This window comes from Dipodomys ordii, unplaced genomic scaffold (genome assembly GCF_000151885.1).
Source record: "Dipodomys ordii isolate 6190 unplaced genomic scaffold, Dord_2.0 Scaffold1, whole genome shotgun sequence".
In the NCBI taxonomy this organism is placed as follows: domain Eukaryota; kingdom Metazoa; phylum Chordata; class Mammalia; order Rodentia; family Heteromyidae; genus Dipodomys; species Dipodomys ordii.
This window is the reverse complement of record NW_012267217.1, coordinates 22,212,287-22,229,156: the sequence shown is the minus strand read 5'-3', so window position 1 is coordinate 22,229,156 and position 16,870 is coordinate 22,212,287. Positions and strand designations below refer to the sequence as shown.

The following is a 16,870-nucleotide window of genomic DNA, read 5'->3' as shown; positions in this document are numbered from 1 at the left end:
ACTGCTAAGCCTGGCTAGAGAAAAGTCTCAGTTCATACAGAATAGCATCATTACACAATTGGCTTTTTTTTTTTTCACCAGTCATGGGGCTTGAACTCTGTCCCTGTGCTCTTCAGCTCAAGGCAAGCACTCTACTGCTAGAGTCACAGTGCCACTTCAAGTTTTATAGTAGTTTATTGGAGGTTAGAGTGTCACGGACTTTCCAGCCCGGGCTGGCTTTGAACTGTGATCCTCAGATCTCAGCCTCCTGAGTAGCTAGGATTACAAGTGTGAGCCACCAGCACCCAGCACAATAAATGGTTTTGATAGCTGTTAATCCTTGAACCTTACTAAGTATCATCTTTTTCATTCTAATCAATAAGTTCAAAACTTTCAGTGGTCTCACACATCTTTATATTTTTCTTTCATGCACCAAACATGAAGCACCTCATCCTTCTACCCTTATATCCCTAAATATGTGAGGAGTATGTTATGGAAAGTCAATGGGCTTCAAAGTCAATCAGGCCTGAGCCCCAATTCCAATTTAACATTTACCAGTTCTGAAACCCTAAGCTATTCTATGTGCATTGTGTTTCTCATCTATAAAATGGGCTATGAATATATCATACAATGCACACAATGAGTTCAAACAAAGTTATGAAAAATGACTGAGACTGTGAATGAGAGGAACTGTTATATTTTTCTTCACTCATATCTTTGTTCTTACTCTTCTTGTTCTACTGTGCCCTATTCCTAAAAATTCTCATTCTGCAAAAACAACTTCAATATCATCTCAGTGCAGTTTTCCTTACTTACTTCTAAAACTCTTCCATGTTCTCATAGACTCAGTAGGTCTTCCTACTGCAGTAGGTAATATAGCACATTATTCAAAACTGGCTTATCTGTCTATTTTGAACCCCTTTCAATGTGTGAACTTCTGAAAATAGGGACTGTATTATCTTCTTGAATTTCTAAATACTAAAGGACCCAATAAATCATATGTTTTTAAAAGGTTTGTAGAATGGAATTAAAAGGACCTAAAGGAGCTTCCTCACCATACACATGTCTCTTGTAACTTGTATTATCTGTTTACCATATGGGTGAGTGAAATTATATTTTGAAATGGGAAAATATTATGGACAGTGTTAGCCAAGTTAAATTAAAAAACTACCATACAATCATGACTATGTATAACTTAGACTAAGTAAATGTATCCAAAAGTTTCATGGGATACAAAGAAAATAGAAGGCTTTCTGTCTATTAAAGTTTCCTTACCATTGGACAAATAGGATTGCATGAAATTGCAGAGCTTCTGCATGCAAAGATCAATAGAAAGCCCACGGGTTGGGATAAGATCTTCACTAGCCATACACCAGACAAGGGTCTCATATCTAAAATATACCTGGAACTCAAAAAATTTAATCCCCCAACAACAAATCCTCAAAGAAACAACTGCCCTATAAATAAGAGGGCTAAAGACTTAAAGAGAAACTTCTCTGAAGAAGAAAGAAGGATGACCAATAGACACATGAAGAAATGTTCAACATCCCTAGCCATAAAAGAAATGCAAATCAAAGCAACATTGAGATACCACCTCACCCCAGAAAGAACGCAAAAATCAAGAACTCTAACAACAACAGATGCTGGAGGGGATGTGGACAGAAAGGAACCTTACTTCATTGTTGGTGGGAATGTAAACTTGTTCAACCACTTCGGAAAGTAGTATGGAGGTTCCTCAAAAGACTTCACATAGAGCTCCCCTATGACGCAGCAATCCCACTTTTGGGCATTTACCCAAATGATCACAAACAAGACCACACTAAAGCTACCAGCACAACTATGTTTCTTGCAGCATTATTTACCATAGCTAAGATATGGAACCAACCCAGATGCCCCTCAGTAGATGAATGGATCAAGAAAATGAGGTATATATACACAAAGGAATTCTATTCCTCCATCAGAAAGAATGGCATTGCCCCATTTGTTAGGAAATGGAAAGACTTGGAAAAAATTGTATTAAGTGAAGTAAGCCAGGCCCCAAAATACATAGGTCCCATGGCTTCCCTTATTTGCAATATCTAGTATATGTCTGAGACAAGCAGAAAAGGTCAGGTAAGTTGATGTTAGGAGAAATGAACCCCAAGATAAGTAGTCAAATGCTTTTTCTTTCATGCGATTGTTTCTAACATTTTTATAAGATGATTTCTTTGTTGCTTTGTATTTCTCTTTCCCACGGTATAACCGCTGTTTTCACTGTATTTTATGTTGGTATAATTTGTGGAGGGGAAGGGGAAAAGCAAATCATTTAAATAGGGATACAGGTGGACCCATTGCAACAATGAGATGTACAAGTCGTTGTGTCAAAAAATGAACTTTACAACTTTGGCCAGGCAAGGGGTGAGGGGGGTAGAGATGGGGCAGGGGTAGGAGATGGGAAGGAATGGGAAGGAAACAAAGGAGGAAGCAACAATGCTTGATAAGAAATGTACTCATTATCTTGCCCATGTAATTGTAACCCCTCTATATGGTATTTTTATAATAAAAAAATGATTAAAAAAAGTTTCCTTACCAAAGTAAAGTGATGATAACCTGTAGCTCATGAAGGAAAACAGGAAGAAATAATTATTAAAAGAAAAAGTAAGAAATTCTCAATAAAAAGGGGAGATAGCTGGGTGCTGGTGGCTTTCGTGTGAATCCTAAATACTCAGAAGGCTAAGATGCACTGGATTGTAGTTCGAAGCCAGCCCTAGCAAAAAAGTCCAAGAGATTCCAAAATAACCAGCAGCAAAAAGCCAAATGGAGGCATGGCTCAAGTGTTAGAGTGCTAGCTGAACAAACAAGCTAAAGGCCCTAAGTTCAAGCCCTGATAACAAAAACAAAAGCAATTTATCAAATAGTCACTTGAAGGCAATCATCTTGACTATTCAACTGATCATCTCTCAATTAATTTAAAAGCTACTAGAGAAATGTATGTGTGGCTCAAGTATTAAAGTGCCAGCCATAAGTAGAAAAAACCAAGTGAGAGCGAAAGACCCCCTGAGTTCAAGCCCAGTGTCAATACACACACACACACACACACACACACACACACACACACAGAGCTACTAAAGAATGTCCCGTCTACCTAAAGACAAACTCACCCAACTTATGAAGCCAAATTTTAGCAAGTGAAACAATAATCCAAATGAGGATACCAAGAATGGTTTACACAGTGTATGCACCATAAAGAAAAATACAGCAAGTAAAGGAATAGGTGTGTGTTTGTATAGGGCAGCCAAAAAATTCAAACAGAGCAGAAGGAAATGCTTGACTGAAAAAGTGACTTTTGAAAAATATAAACATGGAGTGAAGAAGGCATGTCAACCTCTAAGGAGGATCACTATAAGCAAGGGGAAAAATGTGAAGGGGAAGAGGATGCTTGGCATACTTGACAGAAAGTGAGAGAAAAGGAAGAGGAATGAGGTCAGAGAGATCACATGGAGAGCAGATGGTGTAGGGCCTAACAGGTTAACATAAGGACTTCAGCTTTCCTCTGAGTGATATGAGACATTGTTTTGAGCAGATGCCACGGCTATCTTACTTAGAATTCTAAGGATCATTCTAGTTGTCATGTTGAGAAGACTGCAAGGGTTCAAAAGCAGAGGCATAGAAGTGAACTATAAATGATCCAAGAAAAAGATGATGGTAACTTAGACCAGAGTGATTAGTGCTAGATATGGAGAACATAACGTAGTGAAATTCTGGGAGCTGGGAAGGTGGCTCAGTGGTAGAGCGCTTGCCTTGCATGCATGAGACCCTGGGTTTGATTCCTCAGCACCACATAAGTAAAAAGAAAAAAGCCGGAAGTGTCACTGTGGCTCAGGTGGTAGAGTGCTAGCCTTGAGCTGAAGAGCTGAGGGACAGAGCCCAGGCCCAGAGTTCAGGCCCCACGACCGGACCCCCCCCCAAAAAAAAAAAACAGTGAAATTCTGGTCCTATGTATTTTGAAAATAAAACCAGTATTATTTTCTGAGAAAAGGAGAATAATATAGTATGTTAAGGTTACTGTCTTCAATAACTGGAATAATGAAATTGCCTTTTGCTGAGAGGAAAGACTAAAAAGCTCCAGAGTGGAAGAAAGGAATGTCATTAGCTTTCTTTTGGATCTATTTTTCTAAAACTATGCCATGATAAATAAACCCTAAGCTAAACTGAACATGAATTTATAATACCTGGTATGGCAGGGGGCAAGGAAGGAGGGTTACTTACTAATAGAAATAAGGAATAGCAGGATAACTTGAAAACATTCTTTCCTTGCTATCTTGCAGTGACTCAATTCTCAAGGGTTAATCACAAGCAAATCACTTTTTGCTGAACTCAGTGTTTTATGCTGCCTTATTATTTGGTTCAATTTCCACAAAGAAAGCTCTTTGAATTTAAACAACAAGTGAAAGGGAGAAAAAAGAGAGTGAACAAGAAAGATAACTACCAAATCAGCAAAATTTGCAAGAGAGAAAGCAGGGGGTGGGGGAGAGGAGAGGTGGGGGCGCGATATATATGTAGATCAAAATAAGAGGCAATGTTCTGGGGAAGTAATGCTCAGTGGTAGAGTGTTTGCCTGGCAAGCATCAGGCCCAGGGCTCATCCACAGCAGCACAATAAACAAGCAGAGGGGGAGCGGGTGAGAGGGAGAAAAGAGAGGGAGAGAGGGAGCTGATCTTAGTTCAAGCCACTGTATTGGCACAAAACAAAGAAAGGAGGAAGGAGAACTTTTCTTCAAGAAAAACTACCATCATGGAAAGATAAATTTTACAATTATCTTATCCCAAATTTTCATCTTGGCAGGAATTGGGAAGCAAATGTGTATAGACTACACCTCAATCTACTTTGTTAAGTTCAGACTTGCTTGCCACACATATAAGCCAGTATCTTGAAACACACATACATACATACATACACTTGGTACGGTCTAAGAAACCTTCACTGATATTTCTGCTGTTTCTGGTACAAAAGTCCCCCAACCCTGGAGGATCAAATCCAGAGCCTCACACATGCTAGGCAAATGCTCTATGACCAAACTAACCTTCAATTCTCAGAAAAGATCTTTAAGGTTTATGTTGATGATTCACAAATTAATTCTATATTTAAACATTTAATCTTGGTACTACTATAGATCATGTACAACATTTGGCACAGAGACACAGATCAACAAAATGAACTCATAAAAGTTAAAAGTTTGGATAGGAATATGGCTCAAGTGATAAAATTCCTAACAAGTACAAGGCCCTAAGTTCAAACCCCAGTACTGGCAAGACAAAAAAAGTTAGAAGTTGCCTGTCACCAATGGCAGACATCGATTATCCTAGCTACTCAAGAGACTATGATGAGATTGGAGGATTTCAGCTTACAACCAGCCTAGACAGACAAATCTGGGAGACTCTACCTCTGATTGACTAAAAAAAACAGAAGTAGGGGCCTGGTTCAAGTGGCAGAGTACTAGCCCTGAGCAGAAAAGCCAACTCAGAGCTTGAGGTCTGAGATCAAGCCCCAGTTATAGGCATAGGTATATACACACATACATCCCAATTATAGGTATAGGTACACACACACACTACAAATTGATTCTCAACTTCAAAATATATGACCTCGAAAACATACTAGTTTGCTTTTACTATCTCATTTGTCCATAAATACATTTATTTCTTCTTATTCTTTCTTAAAATTCTTAGGAATAATTTTTAGGATAATAAAGGGTGGGTATTATTATTTGCCAATGATTTTCAAAAGTCTATGCATCTGACACTTCCTTTCCTAGGCCTGTATCTTACGTTGAATTATGAACCAAAATACAGACTTATAGGATTGAGCTGTAGCTCGATGGCAAAGCACTTGCCCTAGCAAGTGCAATATCTTGGGTTCAATCTTCAATATGAAAAGGGAAAAAAATTTAAAAAAAAACAGATTTATTGTTCAAGGGGCAGGGTGGGGAACATCCAATCTGAATTTATAAAGTCCTCAAAATCATTTGCTATACAATAGGACATACATATATAGTTCTTGTAATCTTGTTGGCTGCTCTGTTATGAGTCTATATGGACAATTTTGAATGGCCCTCAAGTTTCTTGGCACTAAAAAAAATCTCTGCATTGTTGATTCGAAATAAAAATCAGAGGTAATGATGAACCATACCTTGTCCAGACCTCCATGGAAATGCTCAGTCCTCACCTTAGTTTCTCTAACCCTAAGACTGCTGAAGCACTCTGAAGACAAATTTTTGTTCATTTGTCCTCTGTTCTTCCCCAGGTAGTCACATTGAGCTTAAAGGTTAAAGCTCTTGTCCTCACTGCTCATTTTTCAAATTAGATTTCTGGAATGGTGGTCAAAGCCAAGTGTACTGTGATTCCTTGTAGCTGGGGTATGTTTCTGCCTTAACTCAGTAACAGTAGCAAGATCAAGTAAATATTTGCATATGGAAGAAGTCAACATCATTGTCAGATATCCAATTCTCTGCTAATTCTTCCCCTTTACTTTTCCATTATGAGTCCAGATCTCCAAAATTTGTTTCCATCACTACCACATCAGTCTCTGGAGAGTGCAAAGCAGGTTTTATGTACTTTTGTATTCTTGGTGTACAATATGAGCTCAATAAAAGCTAGTAGTTAACTAAATGGAAAGATGAAGTGATGTGTGGATAAATAGTTAGACAGACAGCTGACCTTAGTATTCTTCTTCTGAGTTATAAAAGTAAAGCTTGAAATGAAGGATGAGGTAGATCCAGGTGCCCTCAAAAAGGGAGGGTACAAGGAGAGACCAAAGATTTTATTTTATTTTTTGTTGGTCACAGGTCTAGAACTCTGGGCCTGAGCGCTGTCCATCAGCTCTTCAGCTCAAGGCTAGCACTCTATCACTTGAGCCATAGCGCCACTTCTGGTTTTCTGGTGGTTAATTGTAGATAAAGAGTCTCATGGACTTTCTTGCCCCTGCTGGCTTTGAACTGCGATCCTCAGAACTCAGCCTCTGGGAGCTGGGAAGGTAGCTCAGTGGTAGAGCGCTTGCCTTGCATGCTTGAGGCCCTGGGTTCAGCACCACATAAGCAAAAAGAAAAAAGCTGGAAGTGGCGCTGTGGCTCAAGTGGTAGAGCATTAGCCTTGAGCTGAAGAGCTGAGGGACAGTGCCCAGGCCCAGAATTCAGGCCCCACAACAGGACCGCCCCCACCCCAAAAAAAAGCCCACAGAACTCAGCCTCCTGAGCCTCTAGGATTACAGGTGTGAGCTACCGGGGCCTGGCAAGAACAAGCAAGAACAAAAATTTTAAGTTGGGGTACTACATTCTGACTCAGGCTCTGCTCTCAAATCACTATACCATTAGGTTAATGGCTATTTAGCACATATACGTGCATAAGAGGCAGAATCATATATAAAATATCTGTTAAATACAGAGTATTTGAAAAACAGATTACCTAATTATCTATGGAATAATTTGGACACAGATTAGACCAGATAACTTGTAAAGTATAAAGTAGATTTTCCTCTATCTAACATTATAGAATCATCTTAAGATAATAATCACAGACAAGCTGAAGAGACAAATTTAAAACTAATTTCTAATGAGAAAATTAAGCCAGAGTAATATTAATATTACTTTAGTGTTTCAACAAGAGGTACTAGGAAGAAAGAACAATTAGTAGGCTCTCTATTTTTGCTTTATGGCTCTATATGGCTAGGTCCTATTTTAAACTCCTCAACCCAACATCTGAGACTTGTTCTTTGGACTGAAGCTTCAGATATGGCTATATTCAAAAGCTCAGTTTTCCCACCTTGAACATCACTTAGTTACAGGAGTTACTTTTTGATACTACCATTTAGTTCACTGGTCGCAAATTCACCTCTTTCAAGTTTAAATAATGTCTTCAGTGTTGCTTTCTAACATTTGAAGAAAGGAGCTTTCTTACCTACTCAATAATTTTTTTGTTTTATTATTATATTGACCTTTACTAAATATTTGTTTTGTCCATTGACTTCCTGAATTAAGAGTTCTAAGCTATGTCTACAATTCCAACACTTGGAAGCATGAGAGAAGAATATCAAAAGTTCAAGGCCTGCCTGAGTTACATAGAGGTTGTCTCAAGAAAACCAAAGGGGAAAAGTTATAAACTCTGTTTGAGTAAAGTTTTAAACTATTTTTCCTAAGTTCAAATTAGTTTTTCCTTTTCACCCACCCTCCCCCATAACACTCCTTCTTTAACACCAAATCATATCCTGTATTGCTAAACTTTGTTATATCTTTCTGGTTATTTTCTATTTCTATTTTGAAAGATATAACCAGAAATGCATGTAGAATTCTAGGTAAAAAGCATAGTTTTATACAACAGTAGTATGGTTCAGTTTCATTTTCAATAGCTTTCACAGGATGCTTAATGCATTGCTGATATTTCTGACTGCAGTGATATATTAAGTAAATGTTACAGAATCTTAGAACTGATAGAAAGAGAAAAGTTTGTCCCAAATCCATATTTGAGAGAAGACACTTAAGGCCTGAAAAGTGAAATGCTTTCTGTCAGCTGCAACAACAGTTCTGGGTAAACAATGATAGCTAGAAGTTTAGATACCCTCAATCCAGACCAGAGTCCTTGCTTTTAAGCAGCAATTTGAAGCCACTTCCACACTCTTTCAATGGTCATTAAAATCAACCCATAGTTTTTCAGTGAACACTCACAATGAAATATCCCTATCTGATTTTAGCCCATTTACAAAAACCTTAAGGAGTCTATACAATTTAACATTAGTAGGTCATTTCTTAAACTCCCTAGAGAATTAGAGAATTAATTATCTACAAACTAATTAGCTACAAACCATTGTCCCTTACTATTCAGAATCTTCCCTCTCTGGCACAAAATTTCACCTTCTTCTCTCTCCCTTACCCAAATTGTTTTTCAATATTAGTATTTTTACTATAAAGTTCAAATACTCCAATAGGTAAAGAAGTAGAATTTCTAGTCCTTTTTAACTTTTCTTTTGGATGGCATCATGTGACAAATATGCCATATCTCTAGTACAGAACTTGTTAATAATGAGAGTAATACATTTTAACCAACAGTTCAAAGCCTTAGAAACTGTTAAGACAGTATTCTGAGAACCATCACTTGGAAATCCAAAACTGGACAATGTATCTTGAGAGCATTTTAATCATAGGAATGAACAAACATAAATACATTCTTGTCCTAAAGTTCAGAAACTATGATTCAAAAAATCTATCCTAAGAAAAAGTAATCCAGAAAAGAATATAAAACATAAGAATACACATATAAAAAACAAAGAATTATTTTAAATGTCCCACTACCATGAATCAAAGTTTCTGAAATCTCGGACCATGGCCCACTCATTGCTGCTACTGATGAAAAGAAAAAAATTTAAAGGCATCAAAATTGTTAAAAAAAATTCCCTATGGCATTTTATTTTCCCCAAACAATACAAGCAATGAATGACCTTGTAGATATAAATTGCCTGAAAGTATTATAAAATGTGAAAGAAAAAAAAAACTATCCTGAGACTGTCCCATTTGAATTCAAGTTGTAGCAGAGGGAAATTGAGAAAGGAAAAAATACTTTTCCTCCTCAAAACAAAGGTGCTAGTTGCAATGGAGAGAGGAAAAATGGAAATTATTCACTCATTCAACAAATATTTGTCATCTGTCACATAAACCTGCAAACATTTATTTGGCACAGATCTTGTGCTAAGTTCTAGGAGTTGTGAAGGCTAGGTGCTGGTAGCTCACACCTGTTAATCCTAGCTACTCAGGAGGCTGAGATCTGAGGATCACACTTCAAAGACAGCCCAGGTAGGAAAGTCAGTAAGACTCTTATCTCTAAAATAAACCACTAGAAAATCAGAGTGGTGCTGTGGCTCAAGAGATAGCCTTGAGCTGAAGAGCTCAGGGACAGCACCCAGGCCCAGAGTTCAAGCCCCACGACAGACAAAAAAAAAAAAGAGTTGCAAGACAGGAACAGATGCTTATTTTTATTCTCCCTTAGAGGTTTAACATGTAAGAGGAATACATGGGAAAATTTTTGTATCAATATGATATTAGAATCAAAGATATCATATTCAAACATCCACATTTATTTATAACTAAACTTCACAGTAACAAAAGTTGTATAAATAATTACATGAACACTATGCCCAGTTATACTAATCACAGAAGTATATAAAAGCTTTTTCATGGGGCCTTCAAATTCTAGGTACTTACACAAATATGGCTATTAGTAATCTTGATACATTATAAGTATGCATAACTTTTCAAGGAAATACACAAGATGAAAACAACTTTCTTCTACTAAAGAAGAACTAGGGCAGAGAAGGCTTTGAATAATGTAAGCTGAATATTCAAAAAGGACTAGGAGTTTGCTTCACAAAGAATGTCAGTCAAAATAGAGAGCTATCACAAAGCCACAAAAGTGTGAGATTTCAGAGAAGTGGAGGAATTTTAAGTAAGTACAACATAGGGTACTTAGTGACTAGGGGGATGGGAAATGGGGCTGTAAGCCATTCAAAGGTCAATTCATGAAGACTTCTATATTCAACCCTGAAAAAAAACTGGACGTTGGTAACTTTATAAACAGGTACCATTCATGGTGCCATTTGAACTTCACAAGAATACTATTTTTTATTGTCTGTACTGCAGAAAATTAACTGGTGACAATGGGATGTTCACACTACCAAAAGCAAGAGAATTATTTTTAAAGGCTTACCCCATATCAGAGCCAATATGAATATAGAAATACATACCAGAGTGCAAATAAAGTCCCTGCTGCCCAGAGAGCTTACATGCTAGCCTCCTAGTGTAATACAATGAATGGAAAGAATTGCCATTAAAATGTGGACATACTGTAAGCAATCCACATGACTGTCAAAAGAAGCAACAAACTGTTAAAATATGTTTTAGGACAGCTGATGGAAAAATAGAAATGCTCTACTACTTTTGATAATGAATAAATTTATAATAGGTTTGATAGGCTTAAACCGCTGTGTATTAGGTTTGCTTATAATGAAAGATGTATGAGGCCAATTTTCTTACATGTTATAATACCAGAAGTTACATTAATACTGGAAACTAAATGGCGACTACTTTATATACACTGCTTTACAAGTTTATAATATTACCATTTAAATGAAAGATTTTCTACTTTTCTGTAAGACCAGATCTGCCAGAACCAAGTTTGACTAAGACCTCTGATGATTCAGCAATTAATTGTATCCAACCAACTATATAGGTATTTTGTCTATGATTTAAAATCCTTGTAGTTTTCTAAACAGGTATTTTTTTCTTCTGCCACTACTGGTACTAGTCATTGAACTCAAGACCACACACTTAATCAGCTTGCTTGTTTGGCTGATATTCTAACACTTGAGCCACACCTCTAGCTCTAATTTTTTGCTGGTTATTTTTGAGATGTAATCTCAAGGACTTTGCTTCCTGGGCTGGCTTTAAACCTTGGTCAGTCCTCCATCTCAACCTCCTAAGTAGCTAGGATTATAGGTATAAGCCACTATGGCACCCAGCTTAAATATTATTTCTTACTCTCTAAAGGCAAACTTACTCAAGAGAGCTTTTGACAAATATAGCCACTAGATTATTTTATGTGTTAAATCCCATTAAAATTGTATTTCATTGTATTTTTAACAACTATATACATTTTTACAATTTTCAAGGTCATTTTTTCCCCTAACACCCACTTGTCAACCTCTTCATGCTTTCAGTACTTTCAAGTTCCCTAAAGTTCTTCTGAACTATGTTGTCTTCTAACTCACTAGTCACTGGTTGGAAGATTGAGTCTCAATAGATGCAGAAGGGTTCCTAGGGGTATTCTGAGACCCTATGAGGGTTACCTCAGTTGCATATCAATTTAAATAAGAAGTAGTAGTCCCCAGATGGGGGCCACTGATCTTACAAGTTTTACGTGTATAAAACAACCCAACACAATAAAGAACTATGTCTGTCTGAATAAAGTCATTAAGTGGGTGAGCAGCCTGTTTATGATGGTCTTAGTCCTGAAAACATACATACATACATACAGGCATACATACATACATACAGGCATACATACATACTACTTTAGTGTAGATGAAAATTTCCATAAATGCAACTATCATGTAAATTGAGAGGAAAAATTCATTTTTGACCAAGATTTTACCTTGCATTATCACTTGGGAAATACCAATTTGTTGATTACAACCATGTTAAGTATTTGAAATGTCAAATCTGAGAGGGCTGAGTGTGGTGATGCATAATTGTAATCCTGTCACTAGAGAGATGAGACAGGAAAATCATGAGTTTGAAGCCAGACTAAGTCCACAAAACAAGTTCGATGTCAGCCTGGGATATACAGTGAGACTCTGACTTAATAATAATAACAATAATAATAACTATTGAATTCTAGTAAAAGTGTCTCACACTATAACCCTAGCTATTCAGGAGCTGAGATCTCAGGATCCAGGTGTGAAATCAGCCTAGGCAGACAAATCCTTGAGACATTTATCTCCAATGAACCACCAAAGAGCCAGAATTGGAACTATGGCTCATGGAGCATGCCAGCCATGAGCGAGAAAGCCAAGCAAGAGCACAAATCCCTGAGTTCAAGCCCCAGTATATGCACATAAATATATGTATAAAACTATATATGAGTTTTTATTTATAGCTGAATGAACAGTGATTCTTTGTACTGTTGCAATACGCCTTTAACATGATAACTTCAGTATGTCCTCTAATGTCGTTTTGTCTATTTACAAATTTAAATCATCACACTATTTTCTGATCACATACTAATTTCACCTTATCGTTTGATTAGAGCATTATACTTATCTTTAAATTTTTACATTTAACCTTATTTCAGATTTTCAGAGTATCACGGGAGATTTTACAAAATATTTGTTATGAGAGGCCTGTTGAGTCACTAGAACATTAATTAGCCTGCATGTGGCTGCACCACTCCAGAGGTGTGCTATCTTCAACCCTACACCCTCTCCTCTTGTAAGTAAAATACGTACAAATGTAAAACCACTGTTAGTTTTATCTTCAAACTACCAGGGCTCCCAAACTACCTTGCAAGTCATCTTAATACGGAGATTTTTACATCACTTTATAAAGCGATTCCCCCTACCTAACCTTACCTAGCTATAGCAGACTGAACTTCTTAGCCACAACTCCTTATTTCTCAGAAGTCAGCGAGTCATGGTGGCAAGAGTTTAGGCCTGCCATTGATGAAGGGAATAAACCTAGGTACATTACTTAAAACTTTCTGAAGCTCCCTTTTCCCGTTTCCTGTGAGGATTATAAAAGGCCTTCATAGGATTGTGGGAAGAAACGGACCCACGCCCTCCTCTCCAGTCTCCTCCCCCTCCCCCCTCTCCTCCCCTCCCCTCCCCCGAGGACAGGACCGCCCGCCCCGGCCCGCCCCGCCCGGCCGCCCCGGCCCGCCTCATCCGGGACACTGACGGACCAGACTGGAAGCTCCCCGAGGCGGCAGAGGTACGGGAGGGAGCTGTCGTCCCCGCCGCGCCGGCAGCGGCCTCCCGGGAACCCCGGCGGGCCCGGAGGACGGCAGGTGACGGCAGGCAGGAGTGGGGACCGAGGGGGCCCGCACCGCGAGGGCCCCCGACAGCCGGCCGCCGGGAAGGGAGGGCACGGCCGGCCGCACTCACCAGGTCGTGGTCGATCTCGGCGTCGGGCCTTTTGGCGGCGGGAGGCGAGTACTCGGCGTAGCGCAGCCCCTCACCCGAGGACGCGACGCCCCCACGGGCAGCCATGGCGACGCCGCCCGGGAGACGCGCGCGGGAGGCGCGGGCTACGGAGCGGCCGCGGGAACAAACCGGTGAGGGCGCGAACGTGATGTCACGATTGCGCCGGTCCAGGTGCTAGCTCTCTCGGTGGAGGAGTTGGTTCTCACCCCACTTTGGCTCACCGTGCCCCATCCAATCGCAGGACATCCAACCACAGAGTCTTGCGTCTGGGGTGCTGGGACTTAGCAGCTTTTTTGTTTTGTTTCTGATTCACAAGCCAAAGGTTGACCCTTAGGTGGTAGTGTGGGTGGGGCCTCCACCACAGGTGCCCTAGGCTTATGCCCTGACCGGAGGGACTAGGCTGCTAAGAATGCAACGTGCCTGAGGCTTCCTGACCAATTCTTGGTGGGTTGTTTTTTTTTTCCTCCCCACTCACAACTAAACACACATTTCTATTTAATTCTCCCGCCTAGGAAGAAGCAGTTTGCTTATGCTACCCACACAGAATGGCTATTTTTAAAGTGAAATTACAGAGAAGAAACTTTAAGCTAGTAAATAAATATCTCATTGTCCACAACTGGCTTTTTTTGTCTTTTGCTAACTCGACTCATTAATTTTTTAACATTACAAAAAAAAGTTTATTTAGCTCCTAGTTCTAGGGCTTCAGTGGCACGGCACCAATTTCTGCTGGTGAAACTTCATAGCGAATGGTGTCAGGTGGCAAGAACATACGTGAGGTGGAAAGATCACATCCCAGTCAGAAAGTCAATAAACAATTTAGGAGTCAAGCTCAAGCTGTTTTAACAACTTAGTCTTGGAAAACTCACTGGCGGAGAGCTGCATGACATCTGAAGGGCTGTCCTCATGACTTAAGCACCTCTTAACAGGTCTCATCTCTTAAAGGTTCTATCATCTTCCACATCATCACACTAAGAACTACGCTTTCCTTGGAGCGACCAACTACCTCCAAACTATAGCACCATCCTACAAGTCCCTTTACTTGGCGGAATTGAAGCAAGTCCTCACCTGGCCTCACTGGAGGGTAAACAGTACAAAATTATTCTGAAAGTAGAGTGTAGAGCCAGCTCAGGAACCAAGTGAGATGGTATGTAGAGTTGGCTCCTTTTGAATTTAGTATTAAACTGCTTGCCTCACTGCAACAGCTCAGAGTTTTCCTAGCTGCCAAGTGAAAGTGGTTTAAACTTAGAGAACTTTAAGAATTAATCATCTAGGTAATGGAAGCTCTTGAAGGCAGATGAAACTAAATTAATTACAGTTTTCTCCTGGATTCCCTTTTAGCTATACACACAGAAAATTTTCTCCAAAATTTTGTGAAATGAATGACTTAAGGCTCATGACTCCTTTTAGAGCCCCCCCCCCAACCATTCACAATAAAAAATATGTTAGGCTCAAAACAGACTTAAATACTTATTGACCAATGTGAGATTTCATTGGATAAGAGGTTTAGTTCATCTAAAAAGACCCTGAGAAAAGAATATGCTTTTCATAGTAATTAGGTCTCATTGTTGATGGATAGAGAGATACTAGCTACAAGCTTCCAAGTTTCCATCCTTTAAACCAGTGAAAGAAAGGAAATCCAGGCTCTTCAGTTTAGCTTTATCATGATCAGTGAACTTCCTGGTGGCTATCGGCAGTGGAAGCTACAGAGACTAGATGATGGCTTTGGTCTGTGATACTCCAAAACCTAGTTTGATTCCAAAGTTAATAAGTCTCTGGATGCAAAACTGATTGTTCAGTGCTGAAGGGAAGTCCTTCCTTTCAAAAGCCTCCGACATCTGGTTTACCTTTTTTACCAGGTATAGGTACTACCCACGTCTCCTGCTACTCCTAACATCAGACACTCAACAGTTGCTCATCCACCCCAAAAAGCACAGCAAACTATTGCTGCCAATTCTGATCAACACACTGCCCAAAGTCCAAGACATCCCTGTCACTGAATTTCAGCCTTTGGAAGGTGGGGAACCTATTGTGAATCTCATCCAACAACTCCTCAGCACCAATCTCTACCCCTGTCAAAGTAGGAACATGATAGTAATAAAATGGTAATTCAGGGGCACTGGCAGCCACCTCCATTAGGAAATTAACCAGGACATCTTTGCTATGTGGCTTGAGAAAGAATGGTGTAATGACAGCCATGCCATCGGCTCCTATTTCTGCAGCATGAGGGGCCAGTTCTTGTGACTCCTTCAAGCTCAGTGCCCCCACATGAATTACCACCTAGTCCAATTTGTTCCTCCTTTGCATCACCTACTCCTCTGCAACCAGGTGATGCTTCAGACATGCTCAGGACAGGCTTTCGCCTATTGTGCCATTCACAAAAACATTCTTTACTCCATGCTCTTTTAGAAGGTAGTACACATATTGGCCAATGACAGAAAAAGTGAGTTCTCCATTCTCATCAACGGTGTGATGGTGGCAGCGACAAGACCCTGCAATTTCTTCTTTGGGGAGGCCATGAGTAGCAGCTAGAAAGTCTGCCCAAATGCCAGGTGGTTGTGGGTCCGCCTCGCGTATGGTGGGCTGCGCTTGCCGGGGTCCATTGCTGTATCCCCAGCTCATTAATTTTTAGGTCAAACTTTTGGAGCAAAAGTTAACCAACAATTCCAGTTCCTGTACCAACATAGTAGCTCTTTTGCCCTGTATATTTATTGCAAAATCAGCTGATTGAAAAAAAATCCCTTTATTTTTGTCTGTTCCAGAATTTAAAGTTTTAAGATTGTATTTATTTATGTAGTTAATTAGTATGCTTAAGAAGTTACAGTTGAGGGGTTGGGGGGAATGGGAGAGAATGAGGAAACATGATATTATGTGAAAGGAAATGTACTTATTACTTGACCCTGCTGTATGTCACCTCTAAAACAATAAATAAAATTAGAAAAAAAGAAGTTAGAGCCTGGAGGAATTTACAGTAGGGAAGATAATAAAAGTATGATCAGATACAGGCTCAAACCAGTATCTTTCCTACTTGGGAAGCTGAAAATGGGAGGGGCACAGTTCAAAGCCAACCCAGGCAGAAAAATTTAAGAGACTCCTCATCCAGTAACTGAAAACTGTGGTACATACCTGTCTTTCCAATCTCCCAGAAGGCCAAGATTCTAGGCCAGCTCCAGGCAAA

General features: G+C 39.5%; 1 protein-coding gene and 1 pseudogene across 1 annotated transcript in view; both read right to left on the bottom strand.

Moving 5' to 3' along the window:
* Nucleotides 1-13,845, bottom strand: part of Dnajc15 (DnaJ (Hsp40) homolog, subfamily C, member 15) — a 59,426-nt gene extending 45,581 nt beyond the window's left edge. The window contains exon 1 of the mRNA XM_013012318.1: nucleotides 13,657-13,845. Within this exon, the coding sequence (XP_012867772.1) occupies nucleotides 13,657-13,761 (105 nt within the window). The 5' untranslated portion in view covers nucleotides 13,762-13,845. The remainder of the gene's footprint in view (nucleotides 1-13,656) is intronic.
* Nucleotides 13,846-15,278: 1,433 nt separating this feature from the next.
* LOC106003190 lies at nucleotides 15,279-16,211 on the bottom strand (annotated as a pseudogene).
* Between the last annotated feature and the right edge of the window lie 659 nt (nucleotides 16,212-16,870).